Source organism: Anastrepha obliqua, chromosome 3, assembly GCF_027943255.1.
Source record: "Anastrepha obliqua isolate idAnaObli1 chromosome 3, idAnaObli1_1.0, whole genome shotgun sequence".
Lineage (NCBI taxonomy): Eukaryota > Metazoa > Arthropoda > Insecta > Diptera > Tephritidae > Anastrepha > Anastrepha obliqua.
In genome coordinates, this window is record NC_072894.1 from 53,546,825 (window position 1) to 53,567,761 (window position 20,937).

At 32.8% G+C, this 20,937-nt stretch overlaps 1 protein-coding gene across 1 annotated transcript in view; it reads right to left on the minus strand.

The window, feature by feature from the left end:
• Nucleotides 1-20,937, minus strand: part of LOC129241974 (uncharacterized) — a 109,097-nt gene that overhangs the window by 27,659 nt on the left and 60,501 nt on the right. The window contains exon 11 of the mRNA XM_054878521.1: nt 14,259-14,438. Within this exon, the coding sequence (XP_054734496.1) occupies nt 14,259-14,438 (180 nt within the window). The remainder of the gene's footprint in view (nt 1-14,258; nt 14,439-20,937) is intronic.

The following is a 20,937-nucleotide window of genomic DNA, read 5'->3' on the forward strand; positions in this document are numbered from 1 at the left end:
CATAAAGTACATACTTGCGGCTTTGCGGACAGCAATGTGTGATTCGCTGGAAGTCGCATTAACTCTCGACTGTCGCACAGTTAGAAGACATATTTACATACATATAAGGGTGCATACATACATACGGAGCCGCGGCCACTCGACATGACAAAAATTTAAGATTTATCAAATACAGTAGGTTCTGTTTTTATGCGGCTTTTTTTTATGCGGTTTTGAAATAGTGCGGTTTTTTTTAAATTACAAAATGCATGTCGACCTATCGGGAATTGTACATATAAACAAGATTCTAAACCAGCTAAGCAAAAACTCATCACAGATTCATGCGGTCTATGGAACGTATCTAAAGTTATAATATGGGACTAGTGTCCTTTTTTATGCGATTTTATTACATTATTTCAGATTTATGCGGTTTTAGCATTTGAAACGTATCTATAGTTTTACTATAGAACTAGTAGCTTTTTTTATGCTGTTTTTTTTTTATGCTGTTTCTTGCGGAACGTATCTACCGCATAAAAACAGAACCTACTGTATTGGCAAATAATTCCACGCGAAATATTCCAATATTGACTATTTTCGAACGGTCGCGAAAATTGGCATATGGGCGGCTCGTTTTATGAATGAAATTGAAATATGAGCTCTAACTTATGAATGAACTTTTTGTTTTTCTTCTAAATTGTTCAGCGCAGTCGCTGATAGAATCATGGCCGCTGCGACTGCGTCTACGAATGTATTTTATTTTTGTAGTCGCCAGGCTTAGATTTTAGCTTTGGGCGACATGCGCATGTGAGGTATGTGTTTTTGTTGTGTTCTAGAACATTTTAGAATGTGTGGTGGCAAAGCGGCCATCGCGTTGCGCTTGCTGTTGCTTTTGCGTCTATCAAAGTATTGTGTTTTTGTAAGTACAATATTAGGAATATCGACTGGTGAAAGACAAAAGTACACGGAAGCAAGAAGGGAGCGCTGTGCTCGCGCATATTTGTATGCATGAATGTATGAACGTGCATGGATGTATATTAGTAACATATGAATACAATTATTTTGTAGGAAGTTTAGAAGGCAAGTAGGTATATATGTATGTATATATGCTAGGACATGATACATACATAGAGCAGAATTGTTTTTGCACTTGTTAGGAAGAAACTCGCTAGTGCGTATGTGTATTTGTCTTGTAAGAATGTGATGTGCTGTGCCTTGTGTACATACATAAGTCAAGGTTATTTGGGCATACATGCATATGTACATATGTATGAAAGGAAGATGATGTTCTTGTGCTTGTCCATTATTGTTTTTCATATACAAATGTACATACCCACATATGTATGTAAATGCTGTCGAATACATAAACTATAAATTTACATCTATATATATAAAAATGAAATGATGTTCGTTTGTCCGCATTTTTTTGGGCCGATACGAGGCCAATTTTATTCGTTCTTTTTTCATATTATAGGGATCCACTAGGGGAAGGTTTTTAGCAAAAAAAAATTTCTTTTAAATATTTTCTTCATATAAAAAAAAGAAAAAATCAAAATATTGTCCAAAACAAAACTTGCTCGATTGTTAGATTAAAGTAAGTTTCGAATCGACATTCATTTTATGTGTAATTTTATGTGTACAACTTTTTTTGAATTTTTTGTATTTGTATTGTGATACAGAAATGTATTGTATACAGAAATTTCAAATGATTCGAATGAAAATTTTTTTTTTTTTTATTTCTTCCATAAAATATTACACCTGTCGTTAGACAATAAGTAATTTGATTTACAAAAAGATGGAATTAGAGTGATATTGAAGGGCCAATGCCCCCAAGCTCATTTAGAAGAAATATATACATACTATTTAAAAACAAGTGGTTAACAAACAATGACATATACGATTAGTTGGCAATTGATTACAAGGATTTTGCAAGATCTGTTGGTGTTTGACGGTTAAGCCGACTTTGGGTAGATTTTTCTTTATTTGGTGTCTTCTCATCATAGGATTTGTATGCGTTAATAGTCTATTTATGTGTCTTCTGCTAGCGCTTTGTATTGTTTCATCAATAGTATCGATGTCAAGGTCGCGATGAATATCTGCGTTAGGTATGTACCAAGGTGCATTAGTTAAGGTCCTAAGTATTTATGAAAATAATGTTTCAATTCAATTGAGCAATGCTTTCTTTGACCAATTCTACATGGAAATGAATGCGTTTGCAAACGATGTTTTCGGCTATGAACAAATGTTGGAATCGAATGAAAAAGGAAAGAAACGCGAAATGATAAAAAAAATTCTTGGAAAATTTAAAATGAATGGTGCTTCATTGGAAAAATTCAAAGGTAATAAGAACATACACAAGTTAAAGTTAGAATTCGAATTTTTAGATTTATTTTGTTTATTTCTCATTTTTTCAGAAGTACACCACACAACAACTCATTCCAACTCTGATTTTGAAATCCTGTTGGAATTGGTGATCGATAATTTTGTCACTATAATGGTCAATGGAAATTTGCGTGTATCAGACCCTGCATATTATTTACCATATCAACTTTTTATGGAACATATGGACCAAATGAACACAAAAAAATAATTTAGTTTTGTTTTGATTTTTTGCAACATTTTGGTTTTCAGTTAATACAATAAAAACAATACTGTTTTTTCGTGAACACAAAATTCTAAATTTATTACGTTGTTTGTTTAGAATTTTTTTAGAAAAAAAGTAAATTTTTTGGTTTTGAGGAAATTTGTTTATTGTTGCTATTTGTGAAAGCGTAGATATTTGTAAGTATTTGAATATAATCCTAAAAGTTAATGGAATACCACTATGACACATAGAAAACATTTTTTCAAAGGGGTGTTTTTCGAAAATTATAAAAAAAATTGTTTTAAAAAATTTTGAAGAAATAAAGTAAAATAAAAATTTCGAAAGCATGAAATTTTTTCAAAACCAAATTTTCCTCAAAAAGATAAAAGAAATTTCTTCGAAGAGGTGTTTTTCTAAAATTACAAAAAAAAAATTTCAAAAATTTTAAACAAATAAAATAAAATAAAACTTTTTCAAGGGTATGAAATTTTGTCAAAACAAAATTTTCTGAAAACCAAAAAAAATTAAAAAAAAAAAAATGGTGTTTTCAAAGCATTTCATATTCCACTATTAATAGAGAATACATTTTTTCGAGGGGGTGTTTTTCAAAGCGGACAAAAATCTTTTTTAACAAATCAATTTAAACTTTTACAAAAGTATGAAATTTTTTCAAGAACAAAATTTTCTCAAAAACGTTAAATTAAAAAAAAAATTGTTTTTTCAAAATATTTAATTTTCAGCAATTAACTGAGAAGAAATTTGTTAGAGCGAAGTGTTTTTCAAAACTTCAAAAAACACTTTTTAACCAAAAAAAATAAACCTTTTTTCAAAAACAACAGGAATGATAACATTGCCTAACAATTTCTGCACTTTTGCACAGTCTAAAGAGGCATTGATACAGAGTGTATTTCCAAACATAGTTCAACATTACAAAAACCATGATTGGCTCAGCGAAAGAGCAATTTTAGCTGGGAAAAATAAGGACGTCAATGATATAAATTCAGCTATTTTAGATCAAATACCTGGTGACATAGTTGCGTATAAGTCAATGGACACTATTACTGATCAAGATGAGGTCGTAAATTATCCAACTGAATTCTTAAACTCACTCGATTTGCCAGGCTTACCACCTCATAATTTACGATTAAAAATTGGAGCACCGATTATTATGCTGCGCAATATGTAGTAATGTGCCCCGACTTTGCAACGGTACCAGACTCGCTGTGAAGAAGCTAATGGGTAACATTATCGAAGCAACAATTTTGAAAGGGAAGTATAAAGGAGAAGACATTTTGATACCCTGAATTCCACTGATTCCGGCGGATTTACCATTCGATTTCAAACGTTTGCAGTTCCCTATTCGCCTTGCCTTCGCTATGAGAATTAATAAGGCGCAAGGACAGTCTCTGCAAATGTGCGGTATTAATTTAGAATACCCAATTTTTTCTCATGGACAATTGTATGTAGCTTGCTCACGAGTTGGCAAACCATCGTCATTATTCACGCGAAAGATGAAAAAACCAAAAACGTTGTCTACCAAAAAGTGTTACAATAAAGTTCGAATGAAATTGTATCAAAGAATTTGCTTTGTTTCGTATTAATTTTATTCTCTTTCGGCAAATCATTGAATTTATCGTCTAGCGAAGCGGGCGAGGGTACGCTAGTACAATATAAAATAAGTGTTGATTTATATTAAACCGTTTTTTTTTCTGAATGCAAATACCTCTTATTGACATGTACATACATATTATGTACTTATGTATATTTCATATACCATCATTTATTTACATATAAAGTATACGTTCATTTATGTGCATATGTGTGTAATGAAAAACTTCATGAATTACTTTCAGAACTTTATTAAAATTAATTCGCGTCGCGCGCATGCACAAAACCTTGGTTCACAACGCAGGCGCAGTAATAAACGCTTTATCCTCCCCATGTGACTCGGCATCAATTTTTTTTTTTTTTTTTAAATGTGTTTTTTTTAATGTAATCGTAAAAAATTTTTAATAAATTTTATGTATCCGCTTATCATTTCAAAAGTAACAAAATGGTAAAAAAATAAGCAGTCGAAGAAATAAATGCACCGCCTATTTTTCCTCGCCACATGTTAGACTCGATTTCAATTCCCAGTGCAAACCTTTTTTTATTAATTTTTTTTTTTTAAATTCGTTTTTTTTTATGTAATTAAAAAAAATTATGTAATAAATTTTACGTATTCGCTTATTATTTCAAAAAATACGAAAATAGTAAAAATTTAATTAGTTTAATGTATTTATCCTCCCCACGTGACTCGGCATCAATTCTCGGTGGAAATTTTTTTTTTTCGTTTTTAAATTTTTTTTTTTTAATGTAATCGTAAAAAAATGTTTAATAAATTTTATGTATCCGCTTATCATTTCAAAAGTAACAAAATGGTAAAAAAATAAGCAGTCGAAGAAATAAACGCACCGCCTATTTTTCCTCGCCACATGTTAGACTCGAGTTCAATTCCCGGTGCAAACTTTTTTTTATTAATTTTTTTTTTTTAAATCGTTTTTTTTTTTTTTTAATGTAATTGAAAAAAAAAATTATGTAATAAATTTTACGTATTCGCTTATTATTTCAAAAATACGAAAATAGTACAAATTTAATTGGTTTAATGTCGAGGTGAGAAATGTGTTGTGTGTTGAGGTGAAAGATGTGTGGTGTTTCTAATTTTTGTGTGGGCAAAAGTCAGTGAGGTGTCTATAAACTCGGTGTGCTAAATGAGCTTATTACAAATCTTTCAGATCTCAATTGTACTAAAAAAAGCTTACAGTAACATTTGCACCTTCTCATTGCATTAACATTCTCTGCTGGTACTATGCTTAACATAAAATTAAATGTATTTATGCATTTCCAACAGAAAAAATTGGTTCGAAGGTTTCTGTTTTACACATACTCGTACATGATTTCAAGTTCGACATCTTAGATTTTTCACTTAGAAAAAATTAAATAAAATTGACTTACGAAAATGTTTCTGCACGGGTTAAAAATAAAAAAAAAAATTTATGGAAAAGTCAACAGAAACACCTTCAATTTTTCATAACGAAAATTGTAACACCGGCATAAAAAATGGTGGCAACTCCAATCAAATAAATAATTAAAACTAAAAATTTTGTATTTCTTATATTTACTTAAAAAAATTATGGAATTGGAATTATGGTTATGATATGTGTTATTGCTTTTAAATTGTTTAGCTTTGGAAAATATGAAAATAATTGTAAATGAATTTTCGTATATAATCCAAGATGTCGGTTCGCAAAGAGATTTAATATGTACTACTTTGAAGAAAATATAGAGCTCCTCGTGACTGGAATAATGACACATTGTTGTTGAAAATCGGGTGCCAAGTAATAATATTTCCTCTGACGGACAATTCGAGTTGATACCATTCATTCAGCCAGTTTGCGATGCTCTCGTAAGAAGTGAGCCGCACTCCAATAAAGGCTGACTGCTTTGATCGGAGCAGATGGTAATCCGAAGGTGCAATGTTCGGGGGAATATGGCGGGTGAGGCGAGATTTCCCAATTCAGTCCCTCTAAATATTTCTGGACCGATTTAGCAAAGTGTGGCCTGGCGTTGCCATGCAGAAAAATCAGTTTGTCATGTCTACCGTCCCATTCCGACCGCTTTTCTTTGAGAGCTGGATTCAAACGCGTTGGCTGCAGTCGGTAAAGATCGCCAGTGATGGTTTCAGATGGTTTAAGGAGTTCATAATAGATGACACTCGTCTGATCCCATAACTGATCACATAACTTTTGAAGCATGAATATTTTTTTTCGCTGTCGATGAACCTGGCAGGCTCCAACATTTTCGACGCTTAGGGTTATCATGATACAACCATTTTTTATCGCCAGTGATGATGCGATGCAAAGAATATTTTATTTTCTGCTGTTCGAGAAGCATCTCACACGTCAACTAAACGTCTCTCGATATCCCTCTCATTCAATTGATGTGACACCCAGATACCTGCTTTCCGGGCCATTCCCATCGCGTGCAGCAGTTGATCTGTCAACATCCAACTCTTTACAAATATCATCAAGCGTTTATCCATTGATTGTTGTAGTTGAGGTTCTTCGAATTTTTTTGGTGCGCCTTCGCGATCTTTATCACTCACGTCGAAAATACCACTTTGGAAGCATCGAAAACAGTATTTACAAGTTGTACTTGATGGAGCGTGATTACCGTAAATATTGATCAATATACGACACGTTACAGCTGCACCTTTCTTCAAAAGGTAAAAGAAGCATGACTTCCCGAAAATGCTGTTTTTTCAAGACGAACGTAGACATGTAATGAAATAATTTATAAATAATTCTTTTTCATTTATTTTATTTTTACTTCAAGCTGGGCATCCAGCTTGTAAAGCAATTGTTTTATTTCTCATTTCTTACATACTACGTACAAGCGTTTTCATAGGAATTTTAGTCAATGCAAACCAATAACAATTTTTCGGTGTTTACTTATGTAATATGATTCTAGCATTCACGCGCCGCACATAAAAGAATTACGTTAGCTATGTTTGCATTTAGTTTCAAGTGTAATGAACCTTTAAAAGAAATATGATATTATTTAAACGGCACAGCAAAGTGAATGCATAAGTGGACAATTAATTATATTAAAACCAAAACAAAACAATAAATGTTTATGAATATTAATGCTAAGGAATATCCTCCCTTCATCAGAAGAATGCTCATACAACCTTTTTTTGTATGAACATTCTTTTACATTGAATTGTTAAAATAAAAATATGTACATAAGAGTAATCTTAATTTTATATATATGTATATATTGTATTAATTTTCTAAGTTTAGACGCGTCTTTAAAACTACTTATTGTTGATAAATCTTAAGCCTATTTTTGTGAACTATTTGTTCTTTTAAAGATTTAAAGATAACTTATCGACTATAGTAACATTATTTTTATTATCTATTGATTTAATGGTATAAGGCCCACAATATTGGGGTTCCAGTTTATGGGCCACTTCATTCCTAAGTAAAACTAAATTGCCTATGCTAAAATTGTAATCTAAACTATTTTTATCATAAAATGTTTTTTGCTTAATTTTAGCTATATCTATCATATTGCGAGCTCTTTTATGTGCTACTTCTAGCCTAAATCTTACTTCTCTAGCGTAGTTATCTATGTTATATAATGGAGTAATTTGGTCTACATTTGTGAACTGCTGAAACATGTTTGGTGTTTTTCCAAAAAGTAATTCATACGGACAATAGTGATGTACTGTAGAAGGAGTAGTGTTAAAACAGTATGTGAAGTATTGTAGCCACTCATCCCAGTCGTTTTTGTCAATCGATATGTAAGATCTTACGTATTGATTGAAAGTTTTATGTGATCTTTCTATTACTCCTAGTGTTTGGTGGTGGTAGGCAGTTGAATTAAGTTTCTCTATTTTTAGCAATTCACATAGCTCTGTTAGTATTGAATTTTTGTATTCTGTACCCATGTCCGAAATGAACGTCTTCATTGGACCGTAGGTAAGAATAAACTTTTCAAATATTGCCTTCGCAACTGTCTTGGCATTTTTGTCTTGGATGGGTATCGTGACTAAATATTTTGTCATGTCGCATATTATTGTGACTGCATAAGTATTGCCATTAATTGTTGTAGGTAGTGGGCCTATTGTGTCTACAATAACTGTATCAAATGTACCTGTAGGTGTTGGTGTTATAGTCATTGGGCTTTTTAAATGCTTTGTTATTTTGGTTTTTTGGCATTTTTCGCAAGTTTTTACGTACTTAGCAACATCTTTTGACATTTTATTCCAGAAGTAATGTCTTTTAATTTTCATAAGTGTTCTGAAAATTCCGCAATGACCGCCTTCTATAGGGTCATCGTGGTATCTTTTTAGAATGTCCATTACAGTTTTAGCATCATTAATGTCCTCATTCAGTAGCACTACTTTTACTTTATTTAATATCATATTGCCCTTATTTTTAAAATCATTAATCGAGACAAATTCGAAAATTTTCTCGCTAGGTGCCACTTGTAAATTATTAATGCCATATTTGTCGGCCACTTCGTCGAGCCTAGAGAAGAATTGTCCTAAGTCAATTTTCCCTTTAACATATAAGTCATCAATTTTTATATATGCCATTATGGATTTTCCTCGTTTGATGTAACATCGTGTGGGTGTAATCTTTAATTTATTGTATTTCCTGACGTCAGTGTTATTAATTGGGACATATATTTTGGGCTTATCATATGTTTTACTGTGCTGCTGTGTAGTTGGACTGCTGTTATTTTTCGACATTGATCTAGTCACTATTTTGTATATATTTTGATTTTTTTCATTTATTCCTTTTAAGTCATTGATTGTAATGCGAGACAAAGCGTCCGCAACGTGATTATCTTTTCCTCTAAGATATTCTACTACGAAATCATACTCTTCTAAATCAAGTCTCATTCGTGTTAGTTTTGAACTTGGATTCTTCATTGAGAACAGGTAAGACAGGGGGCTGTGATCGGTTCTAACTAAAAACTTTGTACCATAGATATAAGGTCTGAAATGAGTTATTGCCCAGTGTATGGCAGCTAACTCTTGTTCAATTGTCGACTTGTTGCTTTCTCCTTTTGTGAAACTTTTGGAGGCATATGCTACTGGTAAATGTTTTCCTTCATATTCCTGAGTAAGTACTGCACCACACGCGTATTTGCTTGCGTCTGTTGTTAAGCAAAATGGTTTTTTAAAGTCGGGATATTGTAACAATGTAGGACTCATTAATGCCCTTTTGAGGTACACAAATGCATCATTGCATTCTTTTGTCCATTCGAAAGCAACTCCCTTTTTGGATAACCTTGTTAGGTGTCTTGAATATTCAGCGAAGTTTTTAATAAACCTGCGGTAGTAGTTGCAAAAGGCGACGAACCTTTTTGCACTATCTCCGTCTGTGGGTGTAGGATAATTTTTTATTACCGAGTACTTATTGTCGTCTGGAAGTATCCCCTTGTTTGTACATTTATGCCCGAGGTAGGTTACTTCATGCATAAAAAATGAACATTTTTCAGGGTGTAATTTTAGATTATGTGCTCTACATAAATCGAAAACATTTTTCACGTTTGAAAGAATGAATGATTGGAATGAATTAGGTGCTACCTTTAAGCCATATAGTAGTCTAGTAAATCTGTATGAACCGTTGTTGGTTGAAAAAAATGTTAAATTTCTTGAATTTTTATCAAGTTCTATTTGATGAAATCCAGTTATTAGATCGAGACATGAAAAATACTTTGCCCTTCCGAGTTGGTCTAAAATGTCATCTATTCTCGGTAACGGGAATTTATCTGCAATTAATTTTTTGTTGATTTGTCTGTAGTCGATTACTAATCTCCATCTTTTTTCAACTGAGTTCGGTAGAGACTTTTTTGGTACCAATAGTATTGGACTATTGTATTCTGAAAATGATGGTTCGACTATTTTGTCTTCTATAAGTTTGTTTACTTGTCTCTCAATTTCATCCTTATGTGTGTGGGGTATACGGTAGTTCTTTATGTATACCGGCTGTTTGTCTTTAACCATTAACTTTTGCTTATAAAAAGTATTTGTTGTTATTGATTCTGTTTCTAACCCAAATATGTCACTGTATTCGGAACATAGGTTTGTCAATTGTTTTTCGTATGTTTTAGGAAAATTTTTTCTCAATTTGTTGAGAATATCCGTTTTTCTTTGTGCATTACCTGTGTCATTGTTTATTATGTCATAATCAGAAACATTTTCAGTTAAAATGGTGCTTTGCTTTAAAGATACTGTATTAAAATTTGTATTTAAAATGCGGATATAGGCGTTGTCAGATTTTACCAAGGTATTGGCTATAAATATTCCAGGGTGTGGTTCTTGAATTGGAATCAGTGCTTCATCCAAGGTATTAGGTAAGTTTATTTTTCGTATAACTTCTGACCATGCGGGAATAATTATTTCGTCGTTACATGTTGTTGTTATTGGTATTACTATAATTTGTGTTAAATTGTCTGGTCTCAGAATTAGAGCATCGTAATTTTGAGTAAAGTCTAATACACAATTGAATTTTTTCATGAAATCCATGCCTATTATACCATCACATGGGATTGGAAAGTTATCTGGGATAACGTGAAATTTATGTGGAATTAAAAAGTTCGTAAATTTTAAATCAAAAAATATTGTACCAATAGAACTGATTTTGTATTGCCCTATACCGCTTAATGCTGTAATGTGTTTTGTGTTTATTTTTTGAAAAGTGGATTTATTGAATTTTAAGAGTAATATATCTGCACCAGTATCTACAAGTAGTGTAATGTTTGTATTTAAATCTGCTATTTTAAGTTGTACAAAAATGCTAAAGTTAAGGTTAAGCGTATGTATCTTAGAGGAGTAGATTAGTTTTCCGAGTTGTTTTCGTCCGATTGGGCAACTCGTACATTGTGTGTCATGTTCCGGTTGAAATTTGGTCTGTCTTGTCGGTAACGATTTCTATTTTGATTATTATTTCCTAAATTATCAAAATTTGAACGATTTTGATTTCTGGGGAAGTTGTTTCTTCTTTGGAACCTTCCATTTCTTGCAAATCGTCCATTGAATGGTCGTTGACCAAAATGTAGTATTGTGTTTTGTTGTCCTGTAGCTTCAGTACAGCTACCAATGAATTTGCTTATCGCATCGTTCATATTTGTAAAATGGCCAGCTTCCATTATTAATTTGACCTTTTCAATGCTGCAGTTTTTGGTCAATGCTTTTACTGCAGTTTGTGTCGAGTATCTGCTTGCAAGTTCTGCCGACAACCCATCTGTGATATAGGCACTTTCTAAGGTTTTTGTAAGAGCTTCTATCTCATTACAATAACTATTAGCTGGTTTGTTGTTCTGTCTGATACTCATTATTTTTGCAGCTAATACTTCTACCGATTCTCCTTTAACCGACCTGTTAAGTTTTGTAATTATTTCAGAAATTGTTGTTTCTGTGTCTATGAGATTTCTGGCATTCCCTTTTAATTTTGTTTTTATGAGTGAAACAGCAACAGTTTCGTGCTCACCCTTGATCACTTCAACTAATTTTAAGGAATCTAAAAATGGCCGTAAATTTTCCGGTTTACCATCGAATTCAGTCACTAGCTTTGCAGCCGTGCTGAGAAACTCCACAACTGTTTGTGTCATTTCGGATTCTTCTTCTGATTCTATTTCTGAATTAGTAATTGGACAATCTGTTTCCTCAGAAACTGTTTCAAGCTTTGTTACTAGATTAGCTGGTAGGTTTTCAATAATATTTATTGAAATTTTCTCATTAATACTCATACTCATACTTCTTGTTGAATGTTGTATTTGGCTAATACTTTTACTAATTGATCTCGTAGTTGCCAAAATATGTCAAGAGCTTCTTTTTGATGATCCTTTGTAAGTCGCTCGAAATTTATATGAGTTAAATTTCTAATTGATTCTAATGCTAACACTAAATTTTCTAAATGTTTTTTTAACTGTTTCCTGCTTTATTTGTATATTTTTATTAATGCATTTAAACGATTTTTTAAAATTTTCTTTTTCTATAATATAACAACATTCGATAAAGTTTTTCCCATTACTGAAAAATTGGCTACTGGGAACCTTATACCGTAAATCAAATAATTTATAATGTAAGGATATATAATTTATAAATTTTGTTTTTACATTGAATTTATTTATTTATTTTTTTTTTTTTTTAAACGACAATGTGTGCATAAACATTTTGAAAAATTTTTTTTTTTTGTATTAAATGAAAATTTAAAAAATTTTTTTTTTTTTGTTGCGAGCAGTTAACGCTTGTCAGCCTATACTGTCTGCGTGAAGCACGCACAGTTTTTTGTTTTGTATGTATTTATTTAATCTGCTTACGCTGTTGCAGCAGGAATTCCAACTTTGAGATGCATTCCCAAATGGAGCAAGTCTTGTTCCAAGGTGGTGGTGGCTGAGTGTTGACTTCTCGTAGTAGATATCCAATCTCTCGTTTAATGCGCTGGGTATAGCCGCCTCTGCGCTTTGGCTTCTTTACGATTGGGATTACTATTTCGGCTGGTTTCTTTATTAGTTTATTTCTTCTCCTATACTCCTCAATGGAGATAGCTTTCGGCCCTTCTGTGGTCATCTATCTTCTGGTCTATTGGCCAGACCAGGAACTTCTACGCAACTGGCAGATCTTATCGGCTGATCAATACCAGGACTTTGGAATTAGCATTGCGTTTTCCGCCATTTGTGCAAAAAATCTTAGCACCAAGCTGGCAGGATCGCCATGTAATGAAATAATTTATAAATAATTCTTTTTCATTTATTTTATTTTTACTTCAAGCTGGGCATCCAGCTTGTAAAGCAATTGTTTTATTTCTCATTTCTTACATACTACGTACAAGCGTTTTTATAGGAATTTTAGTCAATGCAAACCAATAACAATTTTTCGGTATTTACGTATGTAATATGATTCTAGCATTCACGCGCCGCACATAAAAGAATTACGTTAGCTATGTTTGCATTTAGTTTCAAGTGTAATGAACCTTTAAAAGAAATATGATATTATTTAAACGGCACAGCAAAGTGAATGCATAAGTGAACAATAAATTATATTAAAACCAAAACAAAACAATAAATGTTTATGAATATTAATGTTAAGGAATATCCGACTTATAATCATACTACAGACATTTGTGATGTCAGATAAAAAAGGATCTTTACGCTTCAAATGAATGTCATTTACTGTAATCAAGACCTCACATATACACCTTCAAATCACCAGACTAGTAATATACGAACACAAAAATAGTATCAGCAGCGACACCTCTTTTACGAGGGCGGAAACTTATTCCCATACCCAATATTTCGGCGGTTTTTAGAAGGCTAAACAAACTTTTTTTATGGTTCCGAAATCCTCTCAACATTAGCGTTAAATATAGGTGAGGACTTTTGCAACTTGGTTTTCGTATGGCGACCGATCCGGTCTAGAGTACATGCACGTGTGGTTTGCAGGGTGTAGGAACGCGCGCTAAATATCGCAGAAAATGGTTACAATGTTAGTGAAATGCTTTTTACATTCATACGTAAGCAAGTAGCTTTATACACATACATATGCATGTAGTTCTAATTAAATATTTTGCTTCGATTTTATTTAAAGCAAAGAATAAATTTGACTTTTAGTATTCTTAAGTTCAATGCATTTTCCCTGGTGCAATGTGATCCAGAAGAGCGGTTGTGTAAAATTCTAGTTTTCGTTATGGTTTTTTATCTGCTTTTGTATGTATCCACTACTCCCAAATTCAATGATTTGTTATTGTTTGACGTTATTGTGACGTGCGTGAGCACGCGAAGTGCGTTTTACTACGTGTTTTTTTTTCAATTATTTAAAAAAGATTTTTTCGTTAAACACTATTATATATTATATTATATGTATATGTGTGTAAATTAAAAAAATTGTTTTGCTTTCATTGAGTTAGTTTAGTTACAAAGCACAGCCGAAATGATTGAATGCATATTTGCGTTTAAGGCGTTTGCAAATCTTCATATCTTGCTAACGCCAAAAGGCTTCGCTTGTTCAATTCTTCATTACTGACTGAATGTGATATTGAGTGACGGACACTTTCGGACGTACTTAGGTACGTTGTCCATTAACCATTAAATGTTGCACCGGACTTGCATTGCCTGATACAGAAGTAGTTATTTGTCTTACCATTCCGCTGCTAAGTTGTTGTAGAATCTCAGAGCCAGATCCCAATGGTCCCGATGAGTGTACAGTAGAAGTAAGTCTGGAACGGATCGATGGCATGCTGGATGATAATGAAAATGGTAAACTGCTCGATGTATTCGGCATTGATCCACCCTGTTTGTTGGAGGATAATAAAGGAGATTTCTTTGAAAGATAATGAAGTCTCTTCATAGCATACAAATGCTAATGTCATAAATATGTACACACATATATGTATATGTGTATTGCCATGTACATATATGTGTGTGTGTCGGTGTTTCTTGTGCGAATTTTGAAGAAGAATATGTGTGCGTTTATACGCGTACTGATTAATTGGTGAGTTGATTACAATAAGAAATATATATATATTTAATTCATATAAGCATTTAATACATATAAATTGAAATTGGCAGCACTAATTCATATAATTAATTACAAATTTAATTTTCATTAGCAATCCCATAGTTTTTCCAATTATAAATTTTATTTTAATAATGAAGTATTATTAAATTTTGTTAAATTTTATTACTTAGTAAGGCCGCCTTATTGTAGAGCAATGTTATTTTTTCATTTTATTTCACACATTTTTTTGAATTCACTCACATTCTTCTTCGCTAGAAATACTTTTTATTTGGGTTTACTAGTTATTCGCTGTAGTAATAAAATTTTTGCAATAAAATGTGATGGTTAATGCGTATTATTATTATAACAATAATAAAATTAACGAACCATTTAGGCAACGAATCGAACAACCAATTACACAAAAGAACATTTTAAGTACATAAAACACAATGTCACAAACGAAATTTTAAAACGGAAGCAATACAGTAAACATTTAAACAGTAGTCATTATGTTAGCAATATATAAACGCATACAAATATATGTATGTAGGTATATACTTTTAGCAATATGATTGTTTATAAAAGTAATTTGGTGAAGTAAGTAGTGGTAAGTATGAACAGTTCAACGCAAAACGAACAACAAATCAACAAACGATAGTGGATATGTATAGGTATATAATATATGCATGTATATTATGTACACTGTACCTGAAAAAATATTCTCAAACCTTTGAAAAAATCCCAGTTCTCAATTTGACATTCAGCATTGCTTATCATTTTAAACTAAATATTTTCCAAACATTTTCTCAAATGTCTGTTATCAATTTTAGTAGGTGTTAAGAAAGATTTGACAAAATACTGGCATCCCTATTGCTTGAAAATGACTAATTTTCAACATGAAAATAAGTAAGATGGCTGGTAGATACACCTGTAAATTAATTAAATTTCGAAAACAGCATGTTTTCATTTATTTAGAGTCTACCCCATTTATCCACATAAATAAATGGAATTTACATTCCACAATTTTAGACGGAGAAAAAAAATTAACTAAATCAGGAATTCATGTTCAATCGAAGAAGCGTACAAAATTGAGTGCCCTTAAAATATTTTACAAATCTCCTGTGGCAACCAGACTGAACGGACGACCCGATGGCAACCCTGACAATAAGAGGACAATATAAAAACGAAATTGAACAAACAGAGTTTGATTGAATCGCCGGCGAGTATAGACGCGTTGTACTAATTCGCATCACATACATTTTTCTTTAAATCTAATTTAATCCTAATTTTAAACTAAATATTAATGTAATTAAAAACTAAAAATAAAAAATACGTTTTTATTGAACCGAATACAATTAATTGCCACTATACCCACATCTCCCTTTCGGTATTTCACCATTCAAACGTCCATTCGGGTTTCATAGCTTCTTTCAGCTCGTTTGTGTTGCGAAAAACTTCATTTCTTACTATTCTGGTCAAACCCGATTTATTGATATCAGACAATTGAACGGGTGTTTAAAGTAGGTTAGGGCATTGGTAGATAAACTGATTGTTTCCTAATAGAAAGCAATATTGTGCTATATACCCAAGGGTTCGGCTATTTAACTTCGCTTTACGCATATTTGGCTGTTGCAATTTATCCAGAAGGAATTCTCTCATTTATCCTTTTGGCATACCCAGAAGGCCTCGTTTTCGTTTTTATTGGGTGGGTCTCAAACCCAGCGCACAAACAGCTTTGCTGGATTGCTTTGCCTTCTCACATTAGCGCGCTATCGAACGGGTGTTCGGAAGCTTCGCAGAGGATTTTTGCGCTAGCCCGAAGTTGTGAGCTGCTTGGACCATATGCAGAAGAATCGTCCTGGCCACTCCCAAATGAATAACAAGCAATGACTTTCTCCACTTGCGTGGACTTCTACATATGGGACCATTTTTCCATCTGGATAAAGAAGGAAAGCGAATGGGTTTGGTAGTGAACGAGGACAAAACGAAGTACCTCCTGTCTTCAAACAGCTCACAAACAGTCGGCACACTCGCTTATCGGTCGGCGCACGTCACTGTTAACAGATATGATTTCAAGGTTGTAAGAGACTTCATTTATTTGGGATCTGGCATTCATCGATAATAACGTAAGTCTTGAAATTCAACGGAAAATTTCTCTTACCCTGTAAGGCCAACTGCGGACAAAGTAGGCAATTGAGTAATAAAGTCCTCTCTCGACGCACAAAACTGACACTCTACAAGACTCTCATCATTCCCGTTTTAATGTGTGGCGAAGAAGCTTAGATGATGACAACATTCGATGAGGCGTCCCTTGGAGTGTTTGAGAGAAAGATTCTGCGGAAGATTTTGGACCTTTGTACAGAAAATAAAGATCCAGCGGCTACGTTGGCTGGATCATGTCGTCCGAGTGGATACAAACGCCCCGGCTCTGAAAGTATTCGATGCGGTCCCAGCTGGTGGTAGCAGAGGAAGATCAGGTGAAGAAGGGCTTGGCTCCAACTCACGCCAGTTAGCGCGAGAAAGAAACGTCTGGCGCGCTTTGTTAAACTCGACATAAGCGGTTATCGCGCCAATCAAGATGGAGAAGATATCCAGAAGGCATTCTATTAAGCACTCTTTCCAGCATCTGCACTTGAAGCACAGCCCTACACTATTATAAAACCATCTCCATGCTTATAATTAGCCTTTATATTCTTCAACTCAAATTCAGTATTGGGCTTTCTGCAGTCATAACACTGACCATTCTGCCCATTTAAGTTATATTTGCTTACATGAGTGTGTACTACCTTAAAATAATAGAATAAGTGCAAAAGGAAGTGATTTGGTTATGTTTACCATTTTCACAAAGTCTATACCTTGAGGCAAACTTCTTTCGAGCGCTCTAATAAATCGCTTCTTTCGCGCAGTTTGCCCGTTATCTTTCTTGAACACATTTTGAACTGTATCATCGTAAACCTTTTTATTAGTATATTCCTTTAACCTTTTATTAAGTTTCACGTCTGATGCAAAGTGACTTTCTAACCTTCCCCCTCTTAAAATCGACCGATCTTCGTCATCATTAAGTTCCGTTCGCTGACTTAGGCGGCTTGTATCTTCTAATTAAGTATTGCACTGTTGAATGAGTTCCGCTCATTATTTATCACTTCAAAACTTTTAGCAAACAAGAAACTGTAGTGGTTTTTATGAAATTTGATTCGCATGTTGACCGCGCACTTGAAATATAACGATATCCTGGCGCATTTGACATGAATTCTCCGAATTTATTTATTTTTACTCCCAGTATAAAAAGGTTAAATGTAAATATGAGTTTTTACATGTAGTTAAATTGAGTACACTATAAATAAATGCAGCACATGTTGTTTTCAAAATATTATTAATTTATCGTTAAGTAAATTGGTTTTAAATTTGAACGCTGCATGCACATAGGTATGAATGCAAATTTAATAATCTGTTTTTTGCGTGAATCATAATGCCATATTCACTAACAAACATTAATTTGTTATCGTAATTTGGTATTTTTCTCGTATCATTGGCAATACTTAATACTTAATATTAGCTTGGAGCAAAAGAAATATATTATTTTCATTTTTTATTTTGCGCAAATGATTTAAAACTGTTTTATGGCCGATCTTTAACTCTTGAGTGATGATACGACTATTAACATTCCGGTCAAAAATGCCTGAACGAAATCGACGAAACCAAAATTGCATGTAATTAGCTGTTATGGTATCGGCACCATAAACACTATTCACTACTTCATTGACCTGGCTTGCATTTTCGCCTTTATCAAAGAAAAACTGTTACCGAATTTTTTCTTTGTTGCCTTCCATTTTTAACACCCTGTAACTCACAACTGAATGAAACAAACAAAAAAGAGGTTGTCTGTAAAGTCGGTTTACCGACGATAGTTTAAGAAAATACGTCATAAGAAAATACTGATGTAATGGTCGCAATTTTCAAAACAAAATTTTAATTTTATTTGTTTGATAGATATTTTGTATGGATATAGAGAAGGAGGTAAATGGAATCGCAATGGAATAGGTCAACACATTTACACAAACGTGAAAAATGACCAAACATTTATCAAATTCATGAAAGATATCTTCAGTTTCGATTGTGCATCAGACTTTAATATAGTAAGTCAACAACACGAAGAGGCACCATCATCGTTTTCACTTTTTCAAGAAACATTATACTCGAAACACTCTCTTTCATTTCCTACTTTTTCTATCATCGTCCTATTCTCAACAGAGAAATGGTTCATTACCATGCACACAGGAAGAAGACATATGCAAATACAAATATGTGAATTTCTATACATTCTGACGTTGCAGCGCGTGCAGAGCCAAGCACCAAATTCTATCGATCGCGCATTTTCAAAAACTGCTGACGATACGTCTGGCCATAGGACACCCTTACGCAAAGCCAACGTATTGCACCTACAAGTGCAATTCCCACATTCGGAAATATTTGGTCACGTTGAATATCACCTGTGAGAACGGACAACGAAGAAGGTGGTCACGTTGAAGTAAACAACGGCAGCGGCTACATTTAGATATAAGTAGGGTAGAAATAAGTATTAAGTTTAGTTCGTTTTTAATGCAACTCAATAAAGGAGCATAACTCCCCTAAAATTAATTTTTTTTAATCTTAACACTATTAAAAAGTTTAACTGGCGCCCGAGCAGGGACCAGCGCGCGAGTTACATATACAAACAGTTACATTGATTTCAAAGCCAATGTACCTGATAAATTCGAAGTATTTTTAAATAAAATTGACAATAGCAGTAACCAAATATCGATTTCCGGCACATGTCGCAATTCATAAACTTTCCAGAGAATAAACAATTTTTTATTAAAACATAATCAGCAATTTTTAGCAAGTAAGCAAATATGTACACATATGAACCTTAAGTGAAATAATAAAATCTGTATATGTTGCACTTCCGCTCCCATACTGTAAATGCAATACTAAATAATATTAATTTATTACTTTTCGGTCGCAATTCTGAGAATTGCAACCGTTTCAAAAAGTAACTTGAAGTGTATTAAGAAAATAATAAATTTTAACAAATATTGTCAAATTCGCATTTATTGCATTTCCGTTCCCATTACGAAAATGCAATGTTGAATTACCCCATAAAAACACAAATGTAAATAGTTTTAAGTCAGTCTTGTTCCTCCCGTTCATCGGAGTAGTTGTTGAATTAAATAAATAAATGAAAAAATCGGAAACAAAATTAGTTTTTTTTAACGCGAGTTAACGGCTAAAAACGTAAATCGCGCAAAGTACTCAAAGCCCGAAAGTCAAAAAGTACGGCTACGCGAAACGTCGTGAGTGATAAACTAGAAAAAAACAAAGTGAAGAAAAAACGACAAATAGCGTGAGACGAAGTGGAACAACAGTGACGCCGAAGGACCCCAGTACAAAAGGAAAAGGAAAATACCAAAGCGCCCAACAACATCCACATGCAGCACTGGACTTTAATGTAAGACTACTTTTAAGATATTTCTTAATTATAGAAAATATTGTGAAAAAAAGTAAAAATTAGTAAAAATTTGAATTTCTTAAAGAATTAAAGAGTGAAAAAAAATATATATTTTGTAAACTTTGAGGAAAATAAAAAATTAATATTTTTAAAGATATTTTTTCACTCTTTAGAAAAAAGAAAAATATTTTCGTAAAATTTGAGAAAAAGATTGATATTTTTAAAAAGTGAAAAAAATATATATATATATTTTGTAAAATCTGAGGAAAAGAAGAAAATTGATATTTTTAAGGAATCAAAGAGTGACACAAAAAAATATTTTGTAAAATTTGAGAAAAAGGAAAAAATCGATATTTTTACCGAATTAAAGAGTGGGGAAAAAATATATATTTTGTAAAATTTGAGGAAAATAAGAAAATTGATATTTTTAAAGAATTAAAGAGTGAAAAGAATATTTTGTAAAATTCTGAGAAAAGAAAAAAAATAGATTCTTAATTAGTGAAGTTAAAAAGTTTGATAAAATATTTCGTAGGATTTGCACTAAATAATACTTGAGTGATCAATTTTACTTGGAGTTAAAAAACAAAAAGAATAGAAAATGCCAGGGACCGCAGACGAATTAGTAGAGCAATTAAATAAGCTCAGGATAGAGTATGGAGATTCTAACCCAGACAACCCGTCAACCTCTAACCATCCTGGTATCGAAAGAATTGTGAGAGAAGTACTCAAAAATATGAGTACTCCAAATATTAGGGATTTTAGTGAGCCAACCTATAATATATCGCTGAACTCGCGAAATGTGAACGAATTAGACAGAATCCCGGACATGGTAAA